This window comes from Echinococcus granulosus, assembly GCF_000524195.1.
Source record: "Echinococcus granulosus chromosome Unknown EG_S00007, whole genome shotgun sequence".
Lineage (NCBI taxonomy): Eukaryota > Metazoa > Platyhelminthes > Cestoda > Cyclophyllidea > Taeniidae > Echinococcus > Echinococcus granulosus.
Genome location: NW_020170387.1, coordinates 554,478 through 575,790, shown reverse-complemented (window position 1 = coordinate 575,790; position 21,313 = coordinate 554,478). Strand labels below are relative to the sequence as shown.

The following is a 21,313-nucleotide window of genomic DNA, read 5'->3' as shown; positions in this document are numbered from 1 at the left end:
CTCTCAGATGTTCTAATGGGACGACTGCGCCACATCTTCATACGGAATGATGAGATAAGGTATTACTAGTGCTACTATTACTAGCGATGTTGAGCAACAATGTGAACGTATGAACAGTCCGAAATCATCCGACTCTTCGGACGTAACCCATGGATAGTAATGATATTGAATACGATTTACTTGAATGACTCAGGAAATTCCAGTATAATTTTACTTTGCGGACATCGACATTGCGCTCCAATGATTGTTTTAATATTGCCCAATTCCATCCAAGTTTTAACTGAGTCAATCGACTCTTATTTCAAACTTTTTAGAATAAGAGCATTTCTTGTAGTTTCACGAATATCACTCGAATACTTGTACAAGTGAGTCATTTTTGTACAGCTACGCGCTTTTTCATCCTCTAAAGTAACTAGGATCTGCTGGGCATTTAGACTACAGTCGTGAGCGAAAAAATCCTGCAAAGTCTTTATGTGTTACAAACTGGGGAAATTTCGGTGACGGTGAGTACCTACTGTGGCGATGCCCATGAAAATGCGGATCAATTTCATCAGAAACTGCTACCTATTCCAGACTGGTTGAATGTCCATGTATACCTAAATAATAGCAATATTTTGGGCAAGGAGAACGTTGTCTTAATAGATGGTGCAAAGATGAAATATAAAATATAGGCATCATAGTTGATCAGTTAGTGCTTACAACGTGCATACTCAGAATCGTTTGATGGCCAACGGGACCTGCACATACAATTTAAAGCTTAACCTACTTGCATAGTAAACAGTCTTTTTCCGAAGGAACGTTCACCCCATTAATAATCATACTTGTTTCAAAAGAGAACGGCTTCTTGCAGCAGATTCTAAAAGATTTACGTGAATATTAGTGTATGGCAATGTACCACTTCAGAGGCCACATGACAGAGGAAGAATTGTTGTTATGCCAGTTTTTGTAAAATGCTGAATGGTGAAAGTGAGCGTAATGTGTTTACCTTGCGAACTTTTTTGCTTTAGGGCTGAAGAAACAGTTATGCACCAGTTTTCGTAGGATTTTTTCAGGTCTTATGGCGTTGAACATATCAAAACCACAGCATCTTTAAAGTGAAAGAAAAGCAAGCAAAAGGGGAATCGGCACCGGCCTGCTACCACAATTTCACTGGCCACTCGAATTTCGACACGTATATTTTACATTTTCGATCCGAAATGGGCAAATTGATATTTTGCTAAAATAAAGGATTCCTGCCGAGCCTTTGCAAAAGTGAATGGTATTTTGTGGATCGGTTTGACTTGTAACAGCCCCAAAGTGTTCTACTGAATCAGATGGTAGGCGTTAAGTTGGACTTCAGTTCGCTATTGCTCCACGAGAGAGTTCTTTGCCCTGTCATAAAAATTGTTACAAATAATTTATTGAGTCCTTATTAATAGTTGAGGAATAAGTTGCGTTTGCTGCCGATTAATTTTACCTGAAAAGCTGCCAGCCATTTTTCATGCAGATTTATTTTATTTATTTTTATTCATTTACTTTGCCGATTAAACATTCCAGCCTTTTGTTAAGAATTATTTATTGCAGGGGGATAATCTCATCTCACCTTCTTGACTCAGAGTCTTGGCGCCACAGAAGAGTTCACAAGAGGACTTGGAAAGGAAATTATTGGCAGTCCCAGAACAATGAGGGTAGCCAAATTCTTTGCAAAGTTGAGTCTGTGCATCGTAGTACCACCGGGAAGTTGTCTGCCCCACATCTTCACATCCCATGCCATCAGGGAGCAGACGTGGCAACTCACATACCTCCTGAGCATCTAATAACGACAAATGCATAATCCTCTACAGGTTATAAAAGCCCTACCTTTCGCAGAAAAGTTTGCTTATTTTCATATAACCATGCAAAGAGAATAGCAGAAAACTGAAAATAACTTCATACCTCTATATTCTTCTTAGTTGTTATCATTCTATATACAAATGTACTTAGCAATTACTCATATTCAGTGATTTTAAAGCGATTTTTGTATTAGCTTATGATTTTATCATTATCGCAAAAATCTTGGGAAAAAGTATTATTTAGGATGTTGGAGGCGAGGAATAGTAACCACGGTGACTCAACAACCAAATTTCATTTGGCAGTTAAAAATGTGGTAGTTGTTTTGCAACCATAACTTACGAAAGTTTCTTTCAGAACTCTCAAAATGTCAAACTGGGATCTTCTGGCTCATGCTTTCTAAAGCATTTCGTTTTTAAAATTTATAAAGCTGTAGGTGGTGAAACTAATCCAGATGACTCGTAGAAGTTTTGCGAATGCAAGTTTGTCTACCGACAATGCCGTTTATAATGTCATAACCAGAACTGGCACCAAGATAAATAGAAATCCGAAGACTTTTTGGACACTCATAAGTGCACGTTTCGCACCAAATCATAACTTTCGCCCAATCATCTCAAAGTTTAACCGTAGTTTTTATTAGTAAACTGCTGTGTAAAAGTTACCTTAAAACATTGCTAAACGTCGAATAACAGAATAGTAGAACTTGACAAATCCTCAGTGTTTTGCGTTTTTTGGATAAACTCTAAAAGTTTTCAGGTAGATCCGTACCTTACTATCACTACGATGCATTTCATTAAAAAATCATTATGAAATTTTTAGTGTCATCTTAGGGGAGGAAAGATCATTCCATTTTCCTGCTTCAATAACTGAAGACCTTGCACATCTATTATAGATTATACATTCTATTAGGCATAATGTACCATAGGCGTCGAAATAACTGCAGAAAGTACATTAATCTCTGTAAAACCTTTCTGATACTTTGTCACGAAGCCTACTTTGTCGAATAGTAGTGAGAGCCTCCGGGGTCATGCAGGTGTCATTGCATTCCTCGATAGAGGCGAATTGATTATCACTTCCACCACAGCCGAGGTAAACGAACCACGAGCAACGTTCGAGGGCCTTATCGAAGTATGCCTTCTGGATGGTTGTAGAGGAACCGGAGCGATTGCCGCTGTAGGCGCACTGCGCATAGCCCGCCTTCGGAGGAGCCAGACATCGTCTCAGTGCTAGGAGCATTTACAAAAAAAGGTTTCGTGCAGTTACATTATCTTTTCCTTCCTAGCTTCACCTTACTATGTACTGGTTTTCAAACTTCCTTACTCGATCATTTTGCGCATTTCTAATCATCACGAAGCATATATGCGCAATACACTTTTCAAACTCTGTTGCTACCTTAAGAACTTCGCTTTTTGCACTAAACATAAACTTTGGTTTCAGAAAATCACCTCCTCCTAAAGTGCGGAGACTCACGTGATTTCGGGAGGCAGACTGATTTACAGTCGGCCTCGCTTTCAAAGCGGTTACTGTTTAGAATGCAGTCGGAAGTAGAAAAGCATCGTTTCTCGATTTGGTCATAATACCAAAGGAATTCTTCTGCGTCTCTCATCTCTGAGCAAGTTGTCATTTGTGGCATAACTTGACACCTCTCTAAAACATAGGAGAAAACATAATACATTCGAAGTAACCCTAAAGGATAGCAAAAGCGCAAGGTCTGTACTCGTAGGTGGTAAAATATGGTTTGCGCCAAAACTTTGGATCCATTTTGTAGCAAGGGTAGTGTGAAAGCCCAGATATTTCGGATACAAGGCTTTAAGGTGAGATAGTAAATGTTTTCTGGACTCTGAATTCCTATTAAGTTTTTAGCTGATTTGTGTAATGACCAATAGCCAAAAAATTACCTTCCTCTAATCTTTTACCTGGTACAAATTTAGTACAAATTACGCAACTTCATACGCACCTCAACGTAGTGTAAGTTCCTCCAAAACGCAGCTTGTAAGCGTGTGTCACTTTTTCTTCCGAAATTTGAAATGCCATTAGAGTCTTCTGCATATTGCCAATGTATTGCCTAGGCTTATAAGTATCTTTGTAAAGATAGCTACGAAATTACTCACAAACGCAAAGTCATAGCTTCAGCTAAGCTTTACTTATCAAAGCCCAAAGTATTGTTGGGAAGAGCCTCATGCGAAATCAGGGCTTTAAAATGACAAGCTTACCCCTTGACCTCTGTTATGGCCTCCTTTGTGCATTTGCAATATCATAAATAAAGTAGCAGTGTCCACACTCATCAACGCCTATTTAGCCAAATAAACATGAGCTCCTTCTTTATTTGCACAAAAATGAAATATAAAGAAATGTTGAGGTTTTTTGTTGATGTCGCTAAGGACTTAAGCAACTCATTCAGTCATTTTATGTTACAGGGTATACTTGTGATATGTTTAACTTCTTGTAGCTCTAAAGTGCTTAAAATGTCTCAACAAGTCATTTAACTTTGTATTATTGGGTTTTGGCCTTCGAAGAGTTATGAAAACCTGACGTCCACTGACCTTTGCAATTACCCACTGAATCGCAGGCGGCAAAAGGTCACCGGTTGATAGTCTCTAACCCATAACCACCTGGTGGTTGATTCACGAGCTCTGCCCACATCTGGCAACCGAACATCTGTTGATGGAATGTCTAGATTAAAGACTGCAGCAAAACATTAGCCTGTTTAATTCCTTCTGACTAAGTGCAAATCACCATAAGGGGAATGGCTGGCCACAATCAAGCTTGTTTGACAGGAAATTATTGTTTTCCAAATGGGGAAATATAGCAAGGTGGAATACAAAATGCCTTTAAGGTATATTAATGGTAACCTCGATTATGAATCCCTGTGCCGCCAAAAATTGTCAAAAAATCATTCAAAAATGACCAAACCGATTTAGGATATTCCAAATTCCATGTAAGGATCCCATTGTCTGCACTAAGGTTTACGTGTTCCCAATGACTCGGCGCCCAGATAGATTTTTACGTTGCAGAATCCTCTCTGGACGGCTCAGGAAGTCCGCGGGTGAGATTTTATAGTTGTAAGTCACCTATGGCTTGCGCATTTGAACACGGTATGATTCTGCCCACAAATAGGGTTGCGCGTAAGCAGGAACAAAATATAAGTAACTTTATTTATCACATTAGTAAAAGTCCTCTTAAAAAGTGCCACAATACTTAAATCTTCAGAATTTGATCACATTGCTGTGGATTTGATTTCCGCATTCCACTTCAAAACAAGTTTAGCCGAAGGCTGCTTATTTAGGTTTATCCACTTTCACAATGTGATGACACTATTTACAGTTAGACTACGCTTTTGCTACAACCAACGAAGTAAGCTTTTGTGTCGCGAATAAGTCGGTAATGTGAATCATTGACCACGGAGATATTCAGCGCCAAACCTATTTCCGAGATACATGTATCAACTACCGATTAACGTACCTCTACCATATCCTGGATCCAGAAGGTCATCTTTTGATCTTAATGCAGCTGCCTTGGCGCTCACTTGAGGTGGATACTTGATATCGGACGATTCTTTTACGTCATATTCATCTTCCTCTGATGGTGTGTTCATTTCATCCATCCCCGGTGTAATCAACATTGCTGATGTTTCAAATCCCGTAGTCTCTTCTCTGTCCTCCTTATTCATGGTGGTGGGTGGATCTGTTAGAGGGTGGTTCAGTTGACCTCTCCACATCTCTTTCTCTTGTTCCCGAACCATTTCCCAAAGGGTAGATTCATCAATTGCATCTGTGTGCGACGGCTCCGAAGAGTATGTCAACTCTCCAGCTGGTGGTGATTGTGTTGGGGAGTCATAGAAAGTGATATTGCTGGTCTCCTGGCAAAGATGCAACTATAACGAAGTTAAAAGTTGGTTCAAAGTGAATCACCGCTTTTTATTTTGAAAGACAACTCTTAAAAATCCCATAATCTTTTGTGTCAAGACGACCTAGCCATTATGAGCAGTTACCAATTTCAGATTGTTGAGAATAATTATGACAGCTACTACCTGAAGAGTGATGCCATTGATTTAGATAATGAATAAATTGTAGCACCTTCTGGTTGCACTCATTCATAAATTTGGAATTACTTATTTAAAGCTTAGGCGATTTTTGGTCAGGGATATCAGCATAAAATTTAGTTACTTAACATGCGCCTATTTAACTCTTATTTCCACTTGTCTCATAAAACGGTAGGACTTGACTTCTGTCAGCCAAATATATCTAAAATTTGTCAACAAAAATTGAAGAATCCCATACTTGATTGCTAAACCCTTGGTGAAATTTTCCTAATCGCATTTTTGAACCGATTACAGCCAATATGCAAAAGCCCACCGTGGTGAGGATGAGAAAAGTGTGCGGTTGCGGCAAGCAAGACGTGCCGGATAAGTAGCGATAGATGGCGATGAACTTATGCCGAATGCCTTTCAGCATTGGAATTGCATACTAAAAGTACGCACTGCAGGAATACAACCTCCTTACTATCTATTAGAGGCGGTTTTACTACTTTGTAATGATATCCGGGTTAAAGCACTGTAGGTGGCGGCGAGGAGCTAAACGCATTTGATGTGCGCAGGTGATTCACAAAGAAGCGTGATTGCAAGACCGACTTTATGAAAGCGCATTAGCTAAAAATGCGACATGGTCTGGATAGTTACGTATCTATTTATCGTCATTAAGCAACCTAAGAGAAACTTTGCGAATGTTACCGTTTCGATCTCGGTTTGTTTGGATTTTGTAACTCATTCAAATTCTGGTAGAATTAAGTGATCAGAAAACCTAAGAAAAGAACAACTCGACGACACCTTGGCTTTTGTAGATCCGGAGTACTAATAAACTTCATAATTCACTATTAGTCATTTGTTGAGGAAGCCAGTGATGTATGCACAGTCGAAATCCCAATTGGTTGCAAAAAGTGTGGAATTTAGCTTTATGTGGGATTACCTCTTCTCCACTAGTAAAAGGAGTGTTTGACATTTTCTTACATGTCAGCTGTCAGTCATCATAGCAGCCGACATGTGACCTTTAAGACGTGGCGAATCGTCCAAAAACAAACGAAGTACTGCATGAAGCTTGATGAGATATCATGTTACAAGAAGCATAGCTATGTGGGCATCTACTATTGCTCTCTGTGTGCCAGAGAAAAATATCTACCATCTCTTGGCCGTTCCATGCACTGGAAAACCACACCGTACCTTTTATTGTAAATACCAAAGTGAATGAATTGAGGAACCGCTTAGATCGGATTTTGTGTAAGGGAAGCATGAACTTCTAACTTCCGTAGTTTGGTGGGGATTCCCACTAGAGTTATTCGCACGATACTGATTTTATAACATTTGATAACGATTTCATGCTTATTAATAAGTCGGGAAAATCACTCAAACACGAAAAAGGGTTGGAGTACATCCGTTCAAAATGGTCCTCATTCACATACATAACATGGAGGCATGAATATGCATTTTACCTCAACCCACATTTCAGTCTCAGTCAGTGGTTACAACAGCAAATCGACAAGCTTGATGTGATTTTGATGTTTATCTGTCAAAATCAAGTGTGACCTCTGGGGACAATTGACTTAAATTAAATTTCACTAAAAGGCAGTTGGTGAGACAGACGACCCAACTAACATGAACTTCAAATGTTTATCTGCTTGAACATTAAGACGGATTTTGCACATGATTGCGATGGCTCAGATCTGTGTTAAAATGCATTATGTTAAATGAAAGGACACTTTAAAAGTTAAGCAGGTCAATCACAGGTGAGGAGTCGCCTTTGCTCCTACTTAAATGTCTATGGAATTTGCACCGCTCAAATAAGGCTCTTGCTTGGTTATTTCGAAGACCACAGCAAATTTTAATGCGATCGAAAGTGTAAATATTAAAATATTTCATAAAACCACATGTGAGTGGAATATTATGCAAAAAATCATCCTAAGACGACGGTAATAATAAACGATATTCTTCTGATATGATATACCTTTTTAACGGTAACGTATGAAGTTTGAGTGAAAACAAGGAGTGATAAGAATTCCAATCCCGGTTTCATGCTACTAATTAGTTTCACTCTGTCGGATATTTATCGAAAACCACTGCTTAAATAAAATTTGCTATGCCAATATGCAGCAATTATTTTAAGGACTTACCGGAATTAGCATCGAACTGATGCCTAAGTTCTTCGCATGCTATTATTTGGGTATTAAAATTTAATTCAGCACGGACGAAACTTCGAAATCAGTGATGCGTTTTATTTTTTGTAGAGTGCTGTGGTTCTTAAATAGATGTATACTTCATTAACAAATGTCAAAATTGAAGATGAGAATCAAAGATTGACACAGAAATAGAGTTCAGTTCATTATGTCCCAAATAAAATAAGCACCTCATTTGGTTCAGTATGCAAGTGAATGCGACCAAAACTCTTAATTTTGCCAAAGGCTCAAAGGTGGTCACCAACTCCATGCTTTTGAGATTTGTTTTCAGTGTACTTTCCAGCTAAATGATTTACAATTGTTGCCTTCCAGAAACAGGCACCAATTACGTATTCATCATCTGATTTTCACTTGCACAAACTCACTTGAGGTGATAGCGCCAACAGTAGAAGTACTATCCAAATAATCCGCAATGATACGCCTGTCCACATGTTATCAGGCCCTCCGCATACACCCGAACGCGGCAATGCTGTCCTTTAAAATGAAGCCTGCGGACACATCACCACAGGCATCGCGTGCGCACCTGATGTCTGCGCGCGCATACGTGCGTATGGTAGTGCTTGCGATCGGGCGGTTGCTAGAAGGGGGCACCGGAGGGGAGCTGCAGAGGCACGGGATCCCGTGCGGTGTGCGCTAATTGGCGAGAGCCAACTTTCGCTGCCGGACCGGCTCTAAATTCCTCGCTGGCCTCCATACCTAAGAAGATTTTCCTGGATCTTCCTAGGTCAAATCGATTGAAAAATGGATATGAGATAATTACACCGCTATGACGCTGCGTGGTTTTATTGGAATAAGGACAACATTATTAAATATGATGAATGATTGAAGTTCTTATTAGAATAAGACAAATCTGTTAATAACACTGAGTCCAACAGTACATAAGAGTTTGAAACGTGAGGAGTCAGTATTTTTAGTGTAATTAATCAATTAATTTGCATTTTTTCTTGATTATCTCCTTGTTGATTAATTATGCGCAAATATAAGTTTGTAATGATTTTTTGCATCTATTTCATGAAACGAAGGCGCATCCCTAACACCTCTTAGCTTCAAATTCAACCTTATTAATAAAATAATGGAAAAGAACCAAAGGAAAACGTGATAATGAATTGAGTGGTGTAGTCTGTAGCTGACCTCTGACTTCAGCTAAACCAGGACGTCACAAGTGCCTCGACTTCACTTGCCCAAGCCGAAGATAAAATTCACGTATAAGTGTGTGGATTTGAGCAAAAAGTCGATGGGAATGATATCACGAGTGGGATATGCAGCCTACGGAGGCAACACTGCTTAGTCTTTAAAAGTGTGCCATATTAAAGCATTTGTTTTCCCTAACCTTGAAAAACAAATTTCCTTTGATAGTTCGTATCATTCACTGTAAAATGTCTTTTTACGTCTTCTTCATGCGTTGAAAACGCAATCCAAGTGCAGGCATTCTCTTCAACATCGATGCGAAAATAATTGACTATTCGAGTGGTCAGTATCAATAAACGATAGAGTTATTTCAATGGTGGTTTGAGGTTTAAAGGCCACTCCTCCCAGGCGTGATTTGAATGGTTTAGCAAGAGAACAATTTTGAATTTATTCATGAAATTGGCCGGCCTTCTTTCAAGGCAACTATTCCTAATCAAAGTCCAAACTGATCCTAATAAGTACTTCCACTTCCACTTTGAAATAAGTCGGAGTAAGCTAAGATTGTTCCGAAAAGCAAACTGATTCCCACATACAAGCCACTCACATCACTATCCAGAAAAGCTAACGGACCCAAACATTGTTAAAAACTGTTTTGTATTGCTAAAACCCCAAATTCTTAGTATTCTACCTGTCAGAAGAAATTCGTAATTACCAACCCGCTATACGTAAAAATGACTGCAACGAATTGTACTTAAGGCTCCACAAACAAAGTCGCTCAAAAATGCCTACAAATTTCCGAATCTGCAAATTTAATTTTTAACTTTTGGCCAACGAATTGACTGTGTCATCTTGGGAGAGTAAAGCGTCTAAATTGCGGTGGATAATTTGCCTCTGAGGTATTTCATTCTGTTTGATAACGATGGCAACCGCGTTGGAGTGGTCAACAGACTTCCCAACTTGGTATTTCGACAAAATATACTAGTGTTCAACTCGAGTACAATGCATTTACTTCTCCACCTCATTTATCCATCTCATTTATTGACCGAAATCTTTTGTATTGGATTCAGCGAAATTCCGTAAATACGATGTCATTGAAATAGAGTCTCGATCACGTCTGCTGACTTGTGCAAACCAAAGCATAAATGCACATATACTTATAAAGCTGCACCATTCACGTTCAGATATGAAGTTTTGTATTTCAACTATGGCGTCGAAGGCTAACCAAGGAGTAGTGATTTGATATCTCGTTTAATTGCATGTTTATCTACACCAATTCTTCATTCTCCATAGGTTGCACTCCCCTTTGGCGGTCTGGCTCTCCAAGCATGCCAATAGCCTCCCAGCCCTTTGCCCACGAATGATAAATCTTCCTTTGTAAAGGCATGGCACACTAAAATTTAGGGAAGGTACGAAGTGCTGCAATGGAGTACGGGACCAAACACTTCCATTGAGAGATAGTATTTCATCTGTTAGATACTTCTTTATATTGATTACTATTTGATACAATACTTTTTTCTTAATTAAATGAATCCATGAGAGAAAAAAGGCTTATTCTAAATAGGAAAAGAGCTTAGCAGATTTACCTTATAGCGTGCAAAGATAACGAAAAGTTCCCAGCTAAACTTGTTATTTATGATAAAAAGTAATTTCCATTGAGTACTAACTAATGCGGAATTAAAAGTCAACGCTTTAGAAACCACATTACATGGCAAACTACGCTAAACACAATTTAAACCAGATGATAACGTAGGGTGCGGTGTTCAAACCTTTCTTTAAAAGCAGGGATCAAAATCTTTAGAATTGCTCAGGTCATTGCTGCAGTGATAATCCAACTTTTGTAAATCAAAATGTAAAACGGTTATTTTGGTAAATAGTACCTCAACAAAGCGTAAACCTATTAAACTTTGGCGATTTGAGACATCATTGCAGTAAAGTGCAATTTTATGCTCTGTCCGTCTTAAAAAATTTGTTGTTTAAAAAATTTTTGAATTTTAGCAGGAATCCTTACAATCTTTCATATCTACAAATGGCTTTGTTTAATTTTACAAGTGTAGAGTTCCGCCTGTTAATCTGGTGTGTCTAGTTGCGTCGTACTTTTTAGATGGAATTACTGGATTTGAATGAGCCGGTTACGTGTGCACGAGTAATGTGGGGAGATTATTGTGACGTATACTTTCAGAAATCCCGTGAGGCATATGTCGCTGAGGGAAAAGCTGGGTTCTCAAATTATGACACACAAATCTCGTATGCACTGGATCTGTTGAAGACTAAGGATGAAAATGCGCTTATGACAGCGGAGTCCCTTCTAAAAAGTAAGTGATTATACAGGATATTGGTACTTTAGGTTGCTTTTCAGTTGCCGACGATGCGAAGAAAAGGGAATGTTTATTTCTGATTGCTTTGGCTAATACAAAGATGGGAGTATGTTCATTTTCTGAGTAATCCACAATTAGCATTACGAAAAGGCAATCGAATGTTGCGATAACCTTCTCGCCGTCAATCCTCAGGACCACCAATCTTCTGACTTGAAAGCAGAAATTAAACGCCGACGCAGGCGTGGCAAGTTCTTTTACTGCTAGTATTCTGAATCTTTAACTACATCTTTATCTGTATTGTGACTTGGTGTGTAGAAGGAATCACTGGCGTTTTCGTGACAGCTACTGGGACTGTTGTGGCTGTTGCTGGTGCTGCCATTACACTAGTTTTGAGGGCTGTGCTTGAATAGCCTTTACGAGATCTGTGCATTTCATGCTCGTTTTCTAGTGAAGAATTAATGATATCTAACAAAGAAGTTGAAATAAATTGCATTCAAGCTTAATCTGTTTACTTGCTTTTGCAGTTGACCTGAACCTTTTACATGCTGTGCAGTTGCACTGATTATGGTCAGTTAAGCTCACTCCAGTATCGTTGATTTTTGTCACAATGCTATTCTAGTGACCACTTATTATCTGAAAGTTACCCTATTTGCCAATATATGCCCTGAAAAAATATCCAAAAGACTATTTGTATTCACAGCTAAGGTAGTATTTATTTTGGCTGTTCTTCATAACTAGCATAAGCGTAGTTTATTAGGTCGCATGCTCAGACTTCTCCTTTTTCTGCATACTTGGCACATGTGTTAGTTCTTGCAAAATGTAGACTCCTCTCTCACAAATAACTTTTATTTTGAGAAAAATTACAGATGGAATCGCACCTTAAGAGGATCAAAAAGTGTGTTCGTTATTACCTGCAAGATAACTAGCTAGGTTTTGAAGAGTACATTTGTAGCGCTCACAGTGCTCCTGAACTCGTGTGAATCGCAAGCAAATATACGCATACAGCTTTTCGCCAAAGATGTACATTGCGATAGTCAAATGAGTCACCTTTACACGTGTACTACTGTTTTGAGTGATTGTTTGGATACAGCTAGTGCAACCCCGTCTTTTTTGCATTTTCAGCCGGCACCTTAGGCTTGGGAGCTGTTGGTTTAGCTGTCGGTGGCGTTGCGCTAGGGTTGATTGGAGCTGCTGCAGCCTACGGCATCCAGAAGGGCAAAGGACAATAAGTGGCCAACTGTGCCAGTTTTTCAACACACCACTTTAAAGACTTGAAACCGTAGGTGTGTATCATCTGTGATTTTCTAACATTCAAATGCTAAAAGTAAAGCATATCCGCTTTCATATCTGGTAAATGAGCTCTATGGTTGTTGATCATGTAAAGCCCTAAGGAGACAGCAGATTTTCCTCATAATCCACCGTTGCGTTTACCCAAATGGTACTTTGAGCTTTGCATCTCAGTGGAAGATCCACCATGGAGCGTGTGGTAGCAACGATGTCAATTGTAGTACAGTTAGTGCTGAAATGTTGATAATCCATTTGGTTATTTTTGAGACAATTGGGATTTTACCTGGCACAAGGCACCGTGAATGAGACGCGTATGCTCTTCCTCGCAGTGGTCTGCTCAGCTTCTTTATTAAAGCCTGGGCAGAAGGGTGTTCACGCTCCCACAACGCGCACAGAAAGAAGTGTGAACGCTAGCTCCAATTTAGCCGATTGGATGTGAAGTAAGTGCGGTAAATCATCATGAATTGTGAATCGAACAGATATATGTTAGGTCTCTTGAGAGTCCAGTGCACCACCAGCGCAAAACCTCAACTATCCTCTAAACTGCAGGGGATGTGGTGGTTGTCGCGATGTCCAATTTGCTTTTGTTTCATCGCATTAGCATCATGGATTACTATTAATGGAGTGCAGATGGACCTTGGTTTCAGTCACACTGTTTTTTCCATCTGCATTCAGGATTTCCAGTTGACAGGCGTCTACTTTTAGGTGAACTTAGCGGTGCCAGTTGTATTACTGTCAGTGCAGAAGTATTGCTCAAGCATGAGGCTGGTTAAATGCAGCACTAACAAGCCTTAGAGTTATCGAAATCTAGGTCGAACTGCATCCGCATTACTGGCAAATCATGATGGTGATACAATAAAATATGGGTAGTGGAGGAAGTCGGACGTCGCGGCCAGCCCCATAAACTACCGCTAGAGTAGGCTGCTTCGCCAGCTAACAGATCTTGCAAAATTTGCGTCTTAAAATATAGGTAGGATCGTTACCTTTACCCGAATCTGCCTGTTTACCCACTTCGCCCTCCTGATGAAAAAGTTTCTGAATACCGACTGCTCGTATAACTGGGTCCTATATCATCTGGATGGTGGGAGCAAGATAGAGATGGAATACTTTTTTGGTCCCACAAGCAACCACAGAATTCGGAATGAAACGCGGGACAAGTACCAACCTACGTGTTCATGGTTTGCTTCGATTGGCTAGCTACTGAATGAAAAGGTGAATCTAGACCGTGAAAAAGGGGAAAGTTTGGTGGGCTTTTCACATTACCGATGCAAGGAGGGGTTAAGAGGTTACTAGTACGGCCCCAGAGTCACGCGACCGAGGGGGAGAATCATAGGCGTAGACTCAAGCGTCTATGTGGTTCGGTTAATCGAAGCATCAAATCGCCATAAGGCATGGGGAAAGGTGCTACAAAGTAACAACAAAATGGCAAGAAAATATGGGGTAATTCAATACATTGGGCATAAACCAAACGAAATATCTATTGAAAAAAACTCTTAATTAAAGAGGAGTCTAAAAGAAAGGGTGGATTACCACCTAATTATAGCGTTCCGGGACTCCCCTGAAGACAAAAGAAGGCATAGTACTCGAGCAGCACATGTACATTCGGCACAGAGAAGGTATTTGGGCTACTGGCATGGCCCGAAGGCCAGCCCACCCGGCGTGATACAAAGGTCAAGTCAAAGGTGTCTCCTCGCCAATACGGAGAGATAAACAACCATCGGAGTACATAATGCTAAAAATTAGGAGCAGACTAGAAGGAAATCAGAAATTCGAGGCAAAACAGCCACGTTGCGTCCATTTTAAAGTCAGATTTCGAACATCAACTCATTGTGCTGTTATGGTGTTTTAAGGTATCTTTGGCCTTAGTGAATATCGTAGTACCGTAAATTCTGGCTTAAAACTCGGATTGATAATAAAAATGTAAAAAATTGATACCTGAGGGAAAAAGTAATAAATATCCAGGCTATTTAATAGGCATGACGCTAATTAACTTGCCAAATTAACTTATGTTTTGACAAGAAAAATTAAAGAAAATAACTTCTGGTTTTATCGAAGTTATTAGTCATGACGTATGCAAAATTACTTTTGCCTTTTTTAAACTGCCGGTTTGACTTAATCAAAAACGATGTACACAAAGGACACTAGCTTTCAAATTTCTCAGGATGCTGCTTTAGTCCCGCATTCCAAATAACTCCTTGGATTACTTCAGCGAAGTCGTGATTTATCTTACTTGATACTGAAAAACAAATAAAAATGGCCGATTTGGAAGCTGTTTTGGCAGACGTGAGTTATTTGATGGCAATGGAAATGAGTAAATCCACACCCGCTGCCCGTGCCAGTAAGAAAATAACCCTTCCCGACCCAAGGTAGGTGTGTTTTCAAATGCTTTATAAGAATAACTTAAAATCAGGTTTTAAAAGTGGGTTAGATAGTTTGATAATTTGCTGCTTTTTGCTGCATACTTTACTACGTTCGACTAAAGTTCTTTATAGTACATTAATTATTGCAGTTAGCATCATATTTTCCCATTATGCTCGAGTGGTGCTCGCTATCCAGCTGTTTTTATTGTGGACTATGAGCAGTGCCAGATAAAAATCACTACATGGTGCTTACTGTGCTTTAATGGGCGAATGAAATTTCCACCACCCTCAGTAAACTTTAGGTTGTTGTTGTGCTCCAATATTACGGTAAGGCTACACTCTCTGCCCGATAATTGCCACCATTTTTGCACCTAGCAATCAGTTTTTGCGTTTCTCATCACCTCTTGCTCCAATTTTTCTGCATTTATTTAGGAGTAAATCCATACCTCTAAATTTTATTTCTGATAACGCTGCGCTGGAGCTGATTTGCGATTTCTTTGTCATTCCACTTGCAACTTATCCGTTTTGACTGCCAAAATCAGATGCAATTAACATGGTGCTACCTCATAATTAATCCCACATTAATTTAAACGTTCACACTTAGGACTTAACTCACCAAGAGCGCTATGGATCATCTGTGTTTCTTCTTATAGTACAAATAAATGGAAGGAAAAAAAACGTTTTTTCGGATGGAATTTAAGGAAATTTTTTGAGGACCATTACTGCTTAAGAATTTTATAATGCGTGATTCTTACTGGAAGAGCAGTTTCAAGGCACGTTAGTTTCTTCCAAGTTTCTCTGATTTAAATGGCTCAAGGAAAGTGCTCATTTCAGACCTCAGATAAATAATAACCTTCAATTTTTTCAGTTTTACAATTTTAGATCTGGGTCTGATTACTGGGTTGAAATTAAACCTTTCTTTTTTCAAAGGAGCCTGAGACGATGATCTTATCAAGTATCCATCTTATAGTTTGCAGCATGTCATATTCCATCAAGTCCAATTAATATCTAGCCAACAAAAGTTTGGTAGTGGTACATTTTTCTTCTAACTTTAGTGTGCAAGCGCTGCATAATATTTCTAATAGGAGCGTTTTTTTATCAATTAGTTTACTGGGAAGTCGTGCAATGCACGTAAATTTTTTCTGTATACTCATCAAACTTAGGGTCTGGCTCAGCACTTTAGGTTTCTCATTTGTGAATGAGCACACAGATGAGAACTTATTCAAGCGTGGGCGTATTCGACAGCTACAATGGTAACGGGATCTACTTGATTGGAGTCTCGGAGGTACATGCCTACTCGCTTTTCTAGTCACGTCGTTTCTGACCAAAGTCGGAACATATTTCTTTCTATTGCCTGAATCAGCATAGATAGCAAAATGTGGCTGGTGGGAAGACAAACTTTATTTTTGGAATTATAATGTTTTAGATCATGAGGACGCTCAATAGTAACAGAAAGTAGTTCGACCCTGATAATTTGACTTGTTTGAATTACCAAAGCTTATGAAAAATTCGTTTATCAACTTGCAAATAAGGCGAAATATTGCAAGTAAGAATATGGACTTTTTCAGCAAATGTTCCACGCCTTCTATTTGCGGCGATAATTGGTTAGAACCTCGTTTGTGCTCTCATGCTTTGTGATTCTAGATGTCAGGAGCTAGCAGACTAGATACAAATTTCTTGCCTAATTTAACGTCAAAAATAAAGTTTCTTTGGTACCTTTTGTACGTCATCACACATAAAACCCTTTTTAACGAAGATGAAATAAAAAGAAATGACTTAAGGGGTTATTTCGCTCCCTTCGTCACACACATAGAATGAAAAGAAATTGTTTAGGCATTCACTTAATAGATTGTTTTTAGGACTTCAATACTTCACTAGTTTTTGTATGACATCATTGTATCTGTTCGTGCTTATAGATACTTCTCACTGATGAGAAAGGGGCCCCTTTTTTTCGGAATTATTGTCTGCGCCTCATTGACTGCATGGCTAACGCACTGCAAAAACATTTCTCTCCTAGTTTTTTTATGAAGTTTGTTTTAAACATCTATATGAATGCGTTAAATCTTCAAGTTTGAGTTCTCATGCGATGACCTTTTTCGTCTACTTTCCTACTTTCTTAGTCATTTGATTCTGTACTGACACATTTGGATTATCTTTAACGGCACCGATAACAAAATCAAAACTCTTGATATGGTCAAAGACCTGTAACAGATCCATATTTTGCTTGCTAGTTCGATATAACAGGCAACTAAAAGTTATTGGCGGCATTATCCCTTGGAATGCAGTAACTGTTTCATTCTTGAGAGGATCGCTTTCAGCATTATGACTTTCTCTTAGTGCCTTTTCTTTGCAAAAAGTGCGACAAGAAACCCTGGTAATATAGTTTAATCTTCGAGTTTATTTATCCTTCCAATCATCGCACATAGGTAATACATAGACTATGTAAGTGCGTGTTTCTGTTGCCGAAAACAGGGGGTTCTTGTTCAACTTCCAAGAAACAGAAATGGCTTTTGTCGATCGATACTAGGGTTTAGCAGGTCACAAAATTTCCTTGCTAATCAAACTTGGTTACGACTTTCTTGCTTCTCAGTTTACTTAGTTTGACGATAGGAAATCGCCCGCAGATGGAAGTTTTGACATTTTAACTTATGCTTGGCCAGATGTTTCCATATTTCCGTGTCACGGCCAAGTGCTTACTGTTTACGTATTTATAGCACGTGATATTTTATCTTTAATATCTTATTTGTTTTTTTGTCCCACAAAATATCTAACCCTATTCTGCATGAAACATAGATTTATCGCATCCAAAGAAAAATCGTAACTTCAAGTTGTCAATTATGAATCCTTATTAGAAATTTGCTACTTCTCCAATATCTGATAAGCTTGACGCCTTAATTCAGAGTTAATTCATATTAACCTGTTTCTAAATGTCGGGGCAATTGATCAGAAAGTTGATGGGACGATGCATTTTCCTAAAATCCAATTTTACTGCCTTTTCAAAAAAGCTGGTTTGGTCAGGCACACCATTGGTACCAAAATAGCGGCAGCGGCGCTTGGATAATGTAGCGGGCGAGTATTTCATTCTGTGAACTGTTAAATGTGAGAGCGCGTGAAAATTACCGTCTGTAAATCCCAAAGGCTGCAACTAGGTGGGAAACCTTACCACATTCACGATGAATGAAGGTACGTCACAGACACGGGAGGCATGGATCTTAAAGTCACGCAATCCTAATCGTGTCCGCGATGCACACTTGGCAATGAAGATGAAATCTTTTAACCATCCCTTTTACATGGATGTCACTAGGGCTAGTCTTTCCAATACTAGCGAATTTATTTGCAAATCTAACTACCCAAGCATAGACATAAAACCTGGAACAAAGGGTGATTTTATTCTGAATGGGACCAGACCTTCAAACATTGCGAAGAGTAATCAATTATTGTCCGCTTTATGTCGAAATTACTTCAGCTACATGTCAAAAGTAACAAAAAGTACACGACGTAAATGACTATTTCTCCAAAGTTTACTTATCCGAAGTCATTTTGAGCTAAACGTATGAATGTATTTCTTTTAGCTCAACAAATCCCATGTTCTTTAAAGTACTGCATAAATTTTTAGTTTACATCGTTGCTAAATGCTATAGAAAGGGTTCAAGTGGTGCGAGATATTTGTTTCTTAATTTCTTCATAGAAAGTGCTTTATCAAAAGTTTGTTAATCTACTCATCCAATCTCCTTCGTTCTATCATGCATGCGCAAAAATGCTGACTTGACTTTACTGGAAGGTAGTTTTAGGATTGGGCTCGACTTTCCAGTGCGTCAGCACAGGGCATAATATCATCGCAAACGCGGTGCTTGTGGTCCGCATTCCACCGCGTTCCGCTTGGATGCATAAACGATGCCTTGATTTTTCAGCGCATCCGGCATATCACTAGTGGCCGCTAAAATTCTTTATTCCGATACCTGCCAAAAGTACAGAAATATGCTCATTTTGCCATGTGGCCAGGTGTTTTAAGCATCAGAGGATAAATCTTCCTGAATACTTGGGTTTATTTGCATTGCCTAAGGTGATTTGGTTGAAACATTGATCATTTGATACCCCAACATAAGAAATCGCCAAAATCCAGATATGCTAAGTAAGAAGGCAAAAATATAAAAGCCCTATCCAGGAGAGCAAGACTTTGGGAAAAACAAATTTATTTAACTTGTTTATCTCTACGTCTATGAATGTGTGAGATTTATGAACAAACTTCCGGATACTTTTTTCTGATTTTTTACATTATGCACTTGTATATCAAAAAATTATCCATTCTGTACTTTACGTCCCCTATAAGATTGAATGACGATAAGTTACCAGCAATTCTTTACCAATTCCAATTCACTCCAAAGCACTTGCTTAAGAGAGTTGAGATGAGCACAACTTTTGTATCTTGCCTGCTTATTTCCATTATTTTTTGGGGCATTTCGCGCGCACATTCTATTCATCAGAGTGCGAGCACACTTCTGAAAGCTTATATTCTGAAAACGTCTTCCTTTTGCCTTAGCGTTTGTATTTTGTAGGTGATTTTTCCATAGAAATCCTACACTACCTAAAAGCCTTGGACGGGTTTTTCTACCACCTTTAAGCAATACGAACAATCACTTTTGTTCTGATGACACAACCATTGGAATGTTAAAGGTCGTTCCTTATGATGGTCGTCTACATTTGGCTATCCTAATCTGATGTAGAAGCTAAGCAGAATTTAAGCTCGCATCATTTTTTAGCATGTTTTTCGATTCCCACCCATCTGTTGACGAGTAAGTATGAAATCGAAAGTACATCTCTCATTATATGGAAATCACTTTTAAAACACATCCTTCCGACATTTTGCTCTACTTTTTGGAAACAAAGATGCGTACCTTGATATATATAAGTTACATTTGAACTTCTAACATACCATTTTTCATAGTGTAACTATGTGCCAACGCTTAGTTTTTAAAAGGATGCACTTCTAAGCACCCAAAGATGGTTTGCGTGCCTAGCTCGATTTGACAATATTTTTTTTTAAAACGTAAACTTTATAAAACCATAAAAACTACATTTTTTAAACAATTTATCTGTTAACTTTCAATAGCTTCTCTCATTCTTTAACTACTCAGTGAATGGGTGAAATACTTTTCCATCCTTTCCTACCTTCAACAACTTTGTGAATTCGAAAAGTCATGTCACATACCGCGTGTCGAACATGTAGGTGGAAGAACAGTGTGTTATTCACAATGCAGAACAGGCATCTTACGATGCCACCAGGAAAAAGCATGGTGGAATAAATGGCGATAGATACTGATACAAGAATTTATGAAGCTGTCGAAAAATCCGCAACGCCATGACAACCACCCTGTTTGGCTGTTACGGTCTGAAGAGGTTACAAAAAAATGAATTATTCTACTGAATATTAATATTACAAGTTGTTATATCAGTCGCAAATTGTTTTTTCCCTTAGTATAAGTTAAAGTCTTCTTTTATCTTTCTTGTTTTGGGTTTTTAAAGCATGGAGCTATTCTAGGGGATTGCCTTTTTGCATATTGAACGACAAAATGGGGAGATAAACTCCATTTTGTCGCGTTTATAAACATACAATCTTACTTCTGCAAACAGATTAGATGTGTTGGCGCATGACAATAATATTCTAGTCGTTTTGCATTGGAGCTGAAATAAAGGCTTAGTACATCGCCCATTAGTCATCACAGGGTTTTTTGCAGTTTTTATTAGTACAAACACTGTAACATCTTGCATTTTACATGTAAAATACCTTTTAATTCTGCTAACGAGAACATGGCTTACTAGTTTTTACTACCTAGCGGATATAATCAAATTCATTAATCGCCCACAGCAAAGCAGGAAGCCTTGGTGTCGAAATTGTTTTAAGAAAAGTTGATATTGTTTTTCCACAGAGTAGTTTAGTGGAGTATTTTGCTTTTATCACAAGAGATTTCAAGCTAGCTTACTACTATTTTTACATGTGAAGTTAATACATGCGCTCCCATACAATGATTGTTTCCAGAAATTGGGATTGTCCGCTGGCCTATTTACTTCCCTATTTCCCACTAACATATTTCTCACTTTGCTACAATTCCATTTGCCCACTCTTCCTGTTGCGTCATATTTGACTGAATATCTTTCATTCTTTTTGTCAATCAGACCTCATGTTAACAA

The 21,313-nt window shown here is 38.7% G+C and overlaps 3 protein-coding genes across 3 annotated transcripts in view; 2 read left to right on the top strand and 1 right to left on the bottom strand. All coding sequences in view use genetic code 11, as the record gives it.

The window, feature by feature from the left end:
- Positions 1 to 1,550: 1,550 nt before the first annotated feature.
- On the bottom strand, positions 1,551 to 6,263 carry EGR_01778 (Papilin; the record flags this gene model as incomplete). The annotated part of the gene is made up of 5 exons (XM_024491027.1): positions 1,551 to 1,792; positions 2,805 to 3,035; positions 3,280 to 3,456; positions 5,272 to 5,683; positions 6,165 to 6,263. 5 exons carry the CDS (start codon positions 6,261 to 6,263, stop codon positions 1,551 to 1,553), a joined length of 1,161 nt encoding a protein of 386 aa, XP_024354483.1.
- A 5,000-nt stretch (positions 6,264 to 11,263) lies between these two features.
- On the top strand, positions 11,264 to 12,706 carry EGR_01777 (Mitochondria fission 1 protein; the record flags this gene model as incomplete). Its single annotated transcript, XM_024491026.1, has 5 exons — positions 11,264 to 11,305; positions 11,342 to 11,474; positions 11,519 to 11,583; positions 11,616 to 11,718; positions 12,600 to 12,706. The coding sequence occupies 5 exons, from the start codon at positions 11,264 to 11,266 to the stop codon at positions 12,704 to 12,706; spliced, it is 450 nt and encodes a 149-aa protein (XP_024354482.1).
- A 2,311-nt stretch (positions 12,707 to 15,017) lies between these two features.
- EGR_01776 (Beta-adrenergic receptor kinase) overlaps positions 15,018 to 21,313 on the top strand; it is a gene marked incomplete at both ends in the record, with an annotated part of 29,722 nt that continues 23,426 nt past the window's right edge. The window contains one exon of the mRNA XM_024491025.1: positions 15,018 to 15,130. Coding sequence (XP_024354481.1) covers positions 15,018 to 15,130 — 113 coding nt within the window. The remainder of the gene's footprint in view (positions 15,131 to 21,313) is intronic.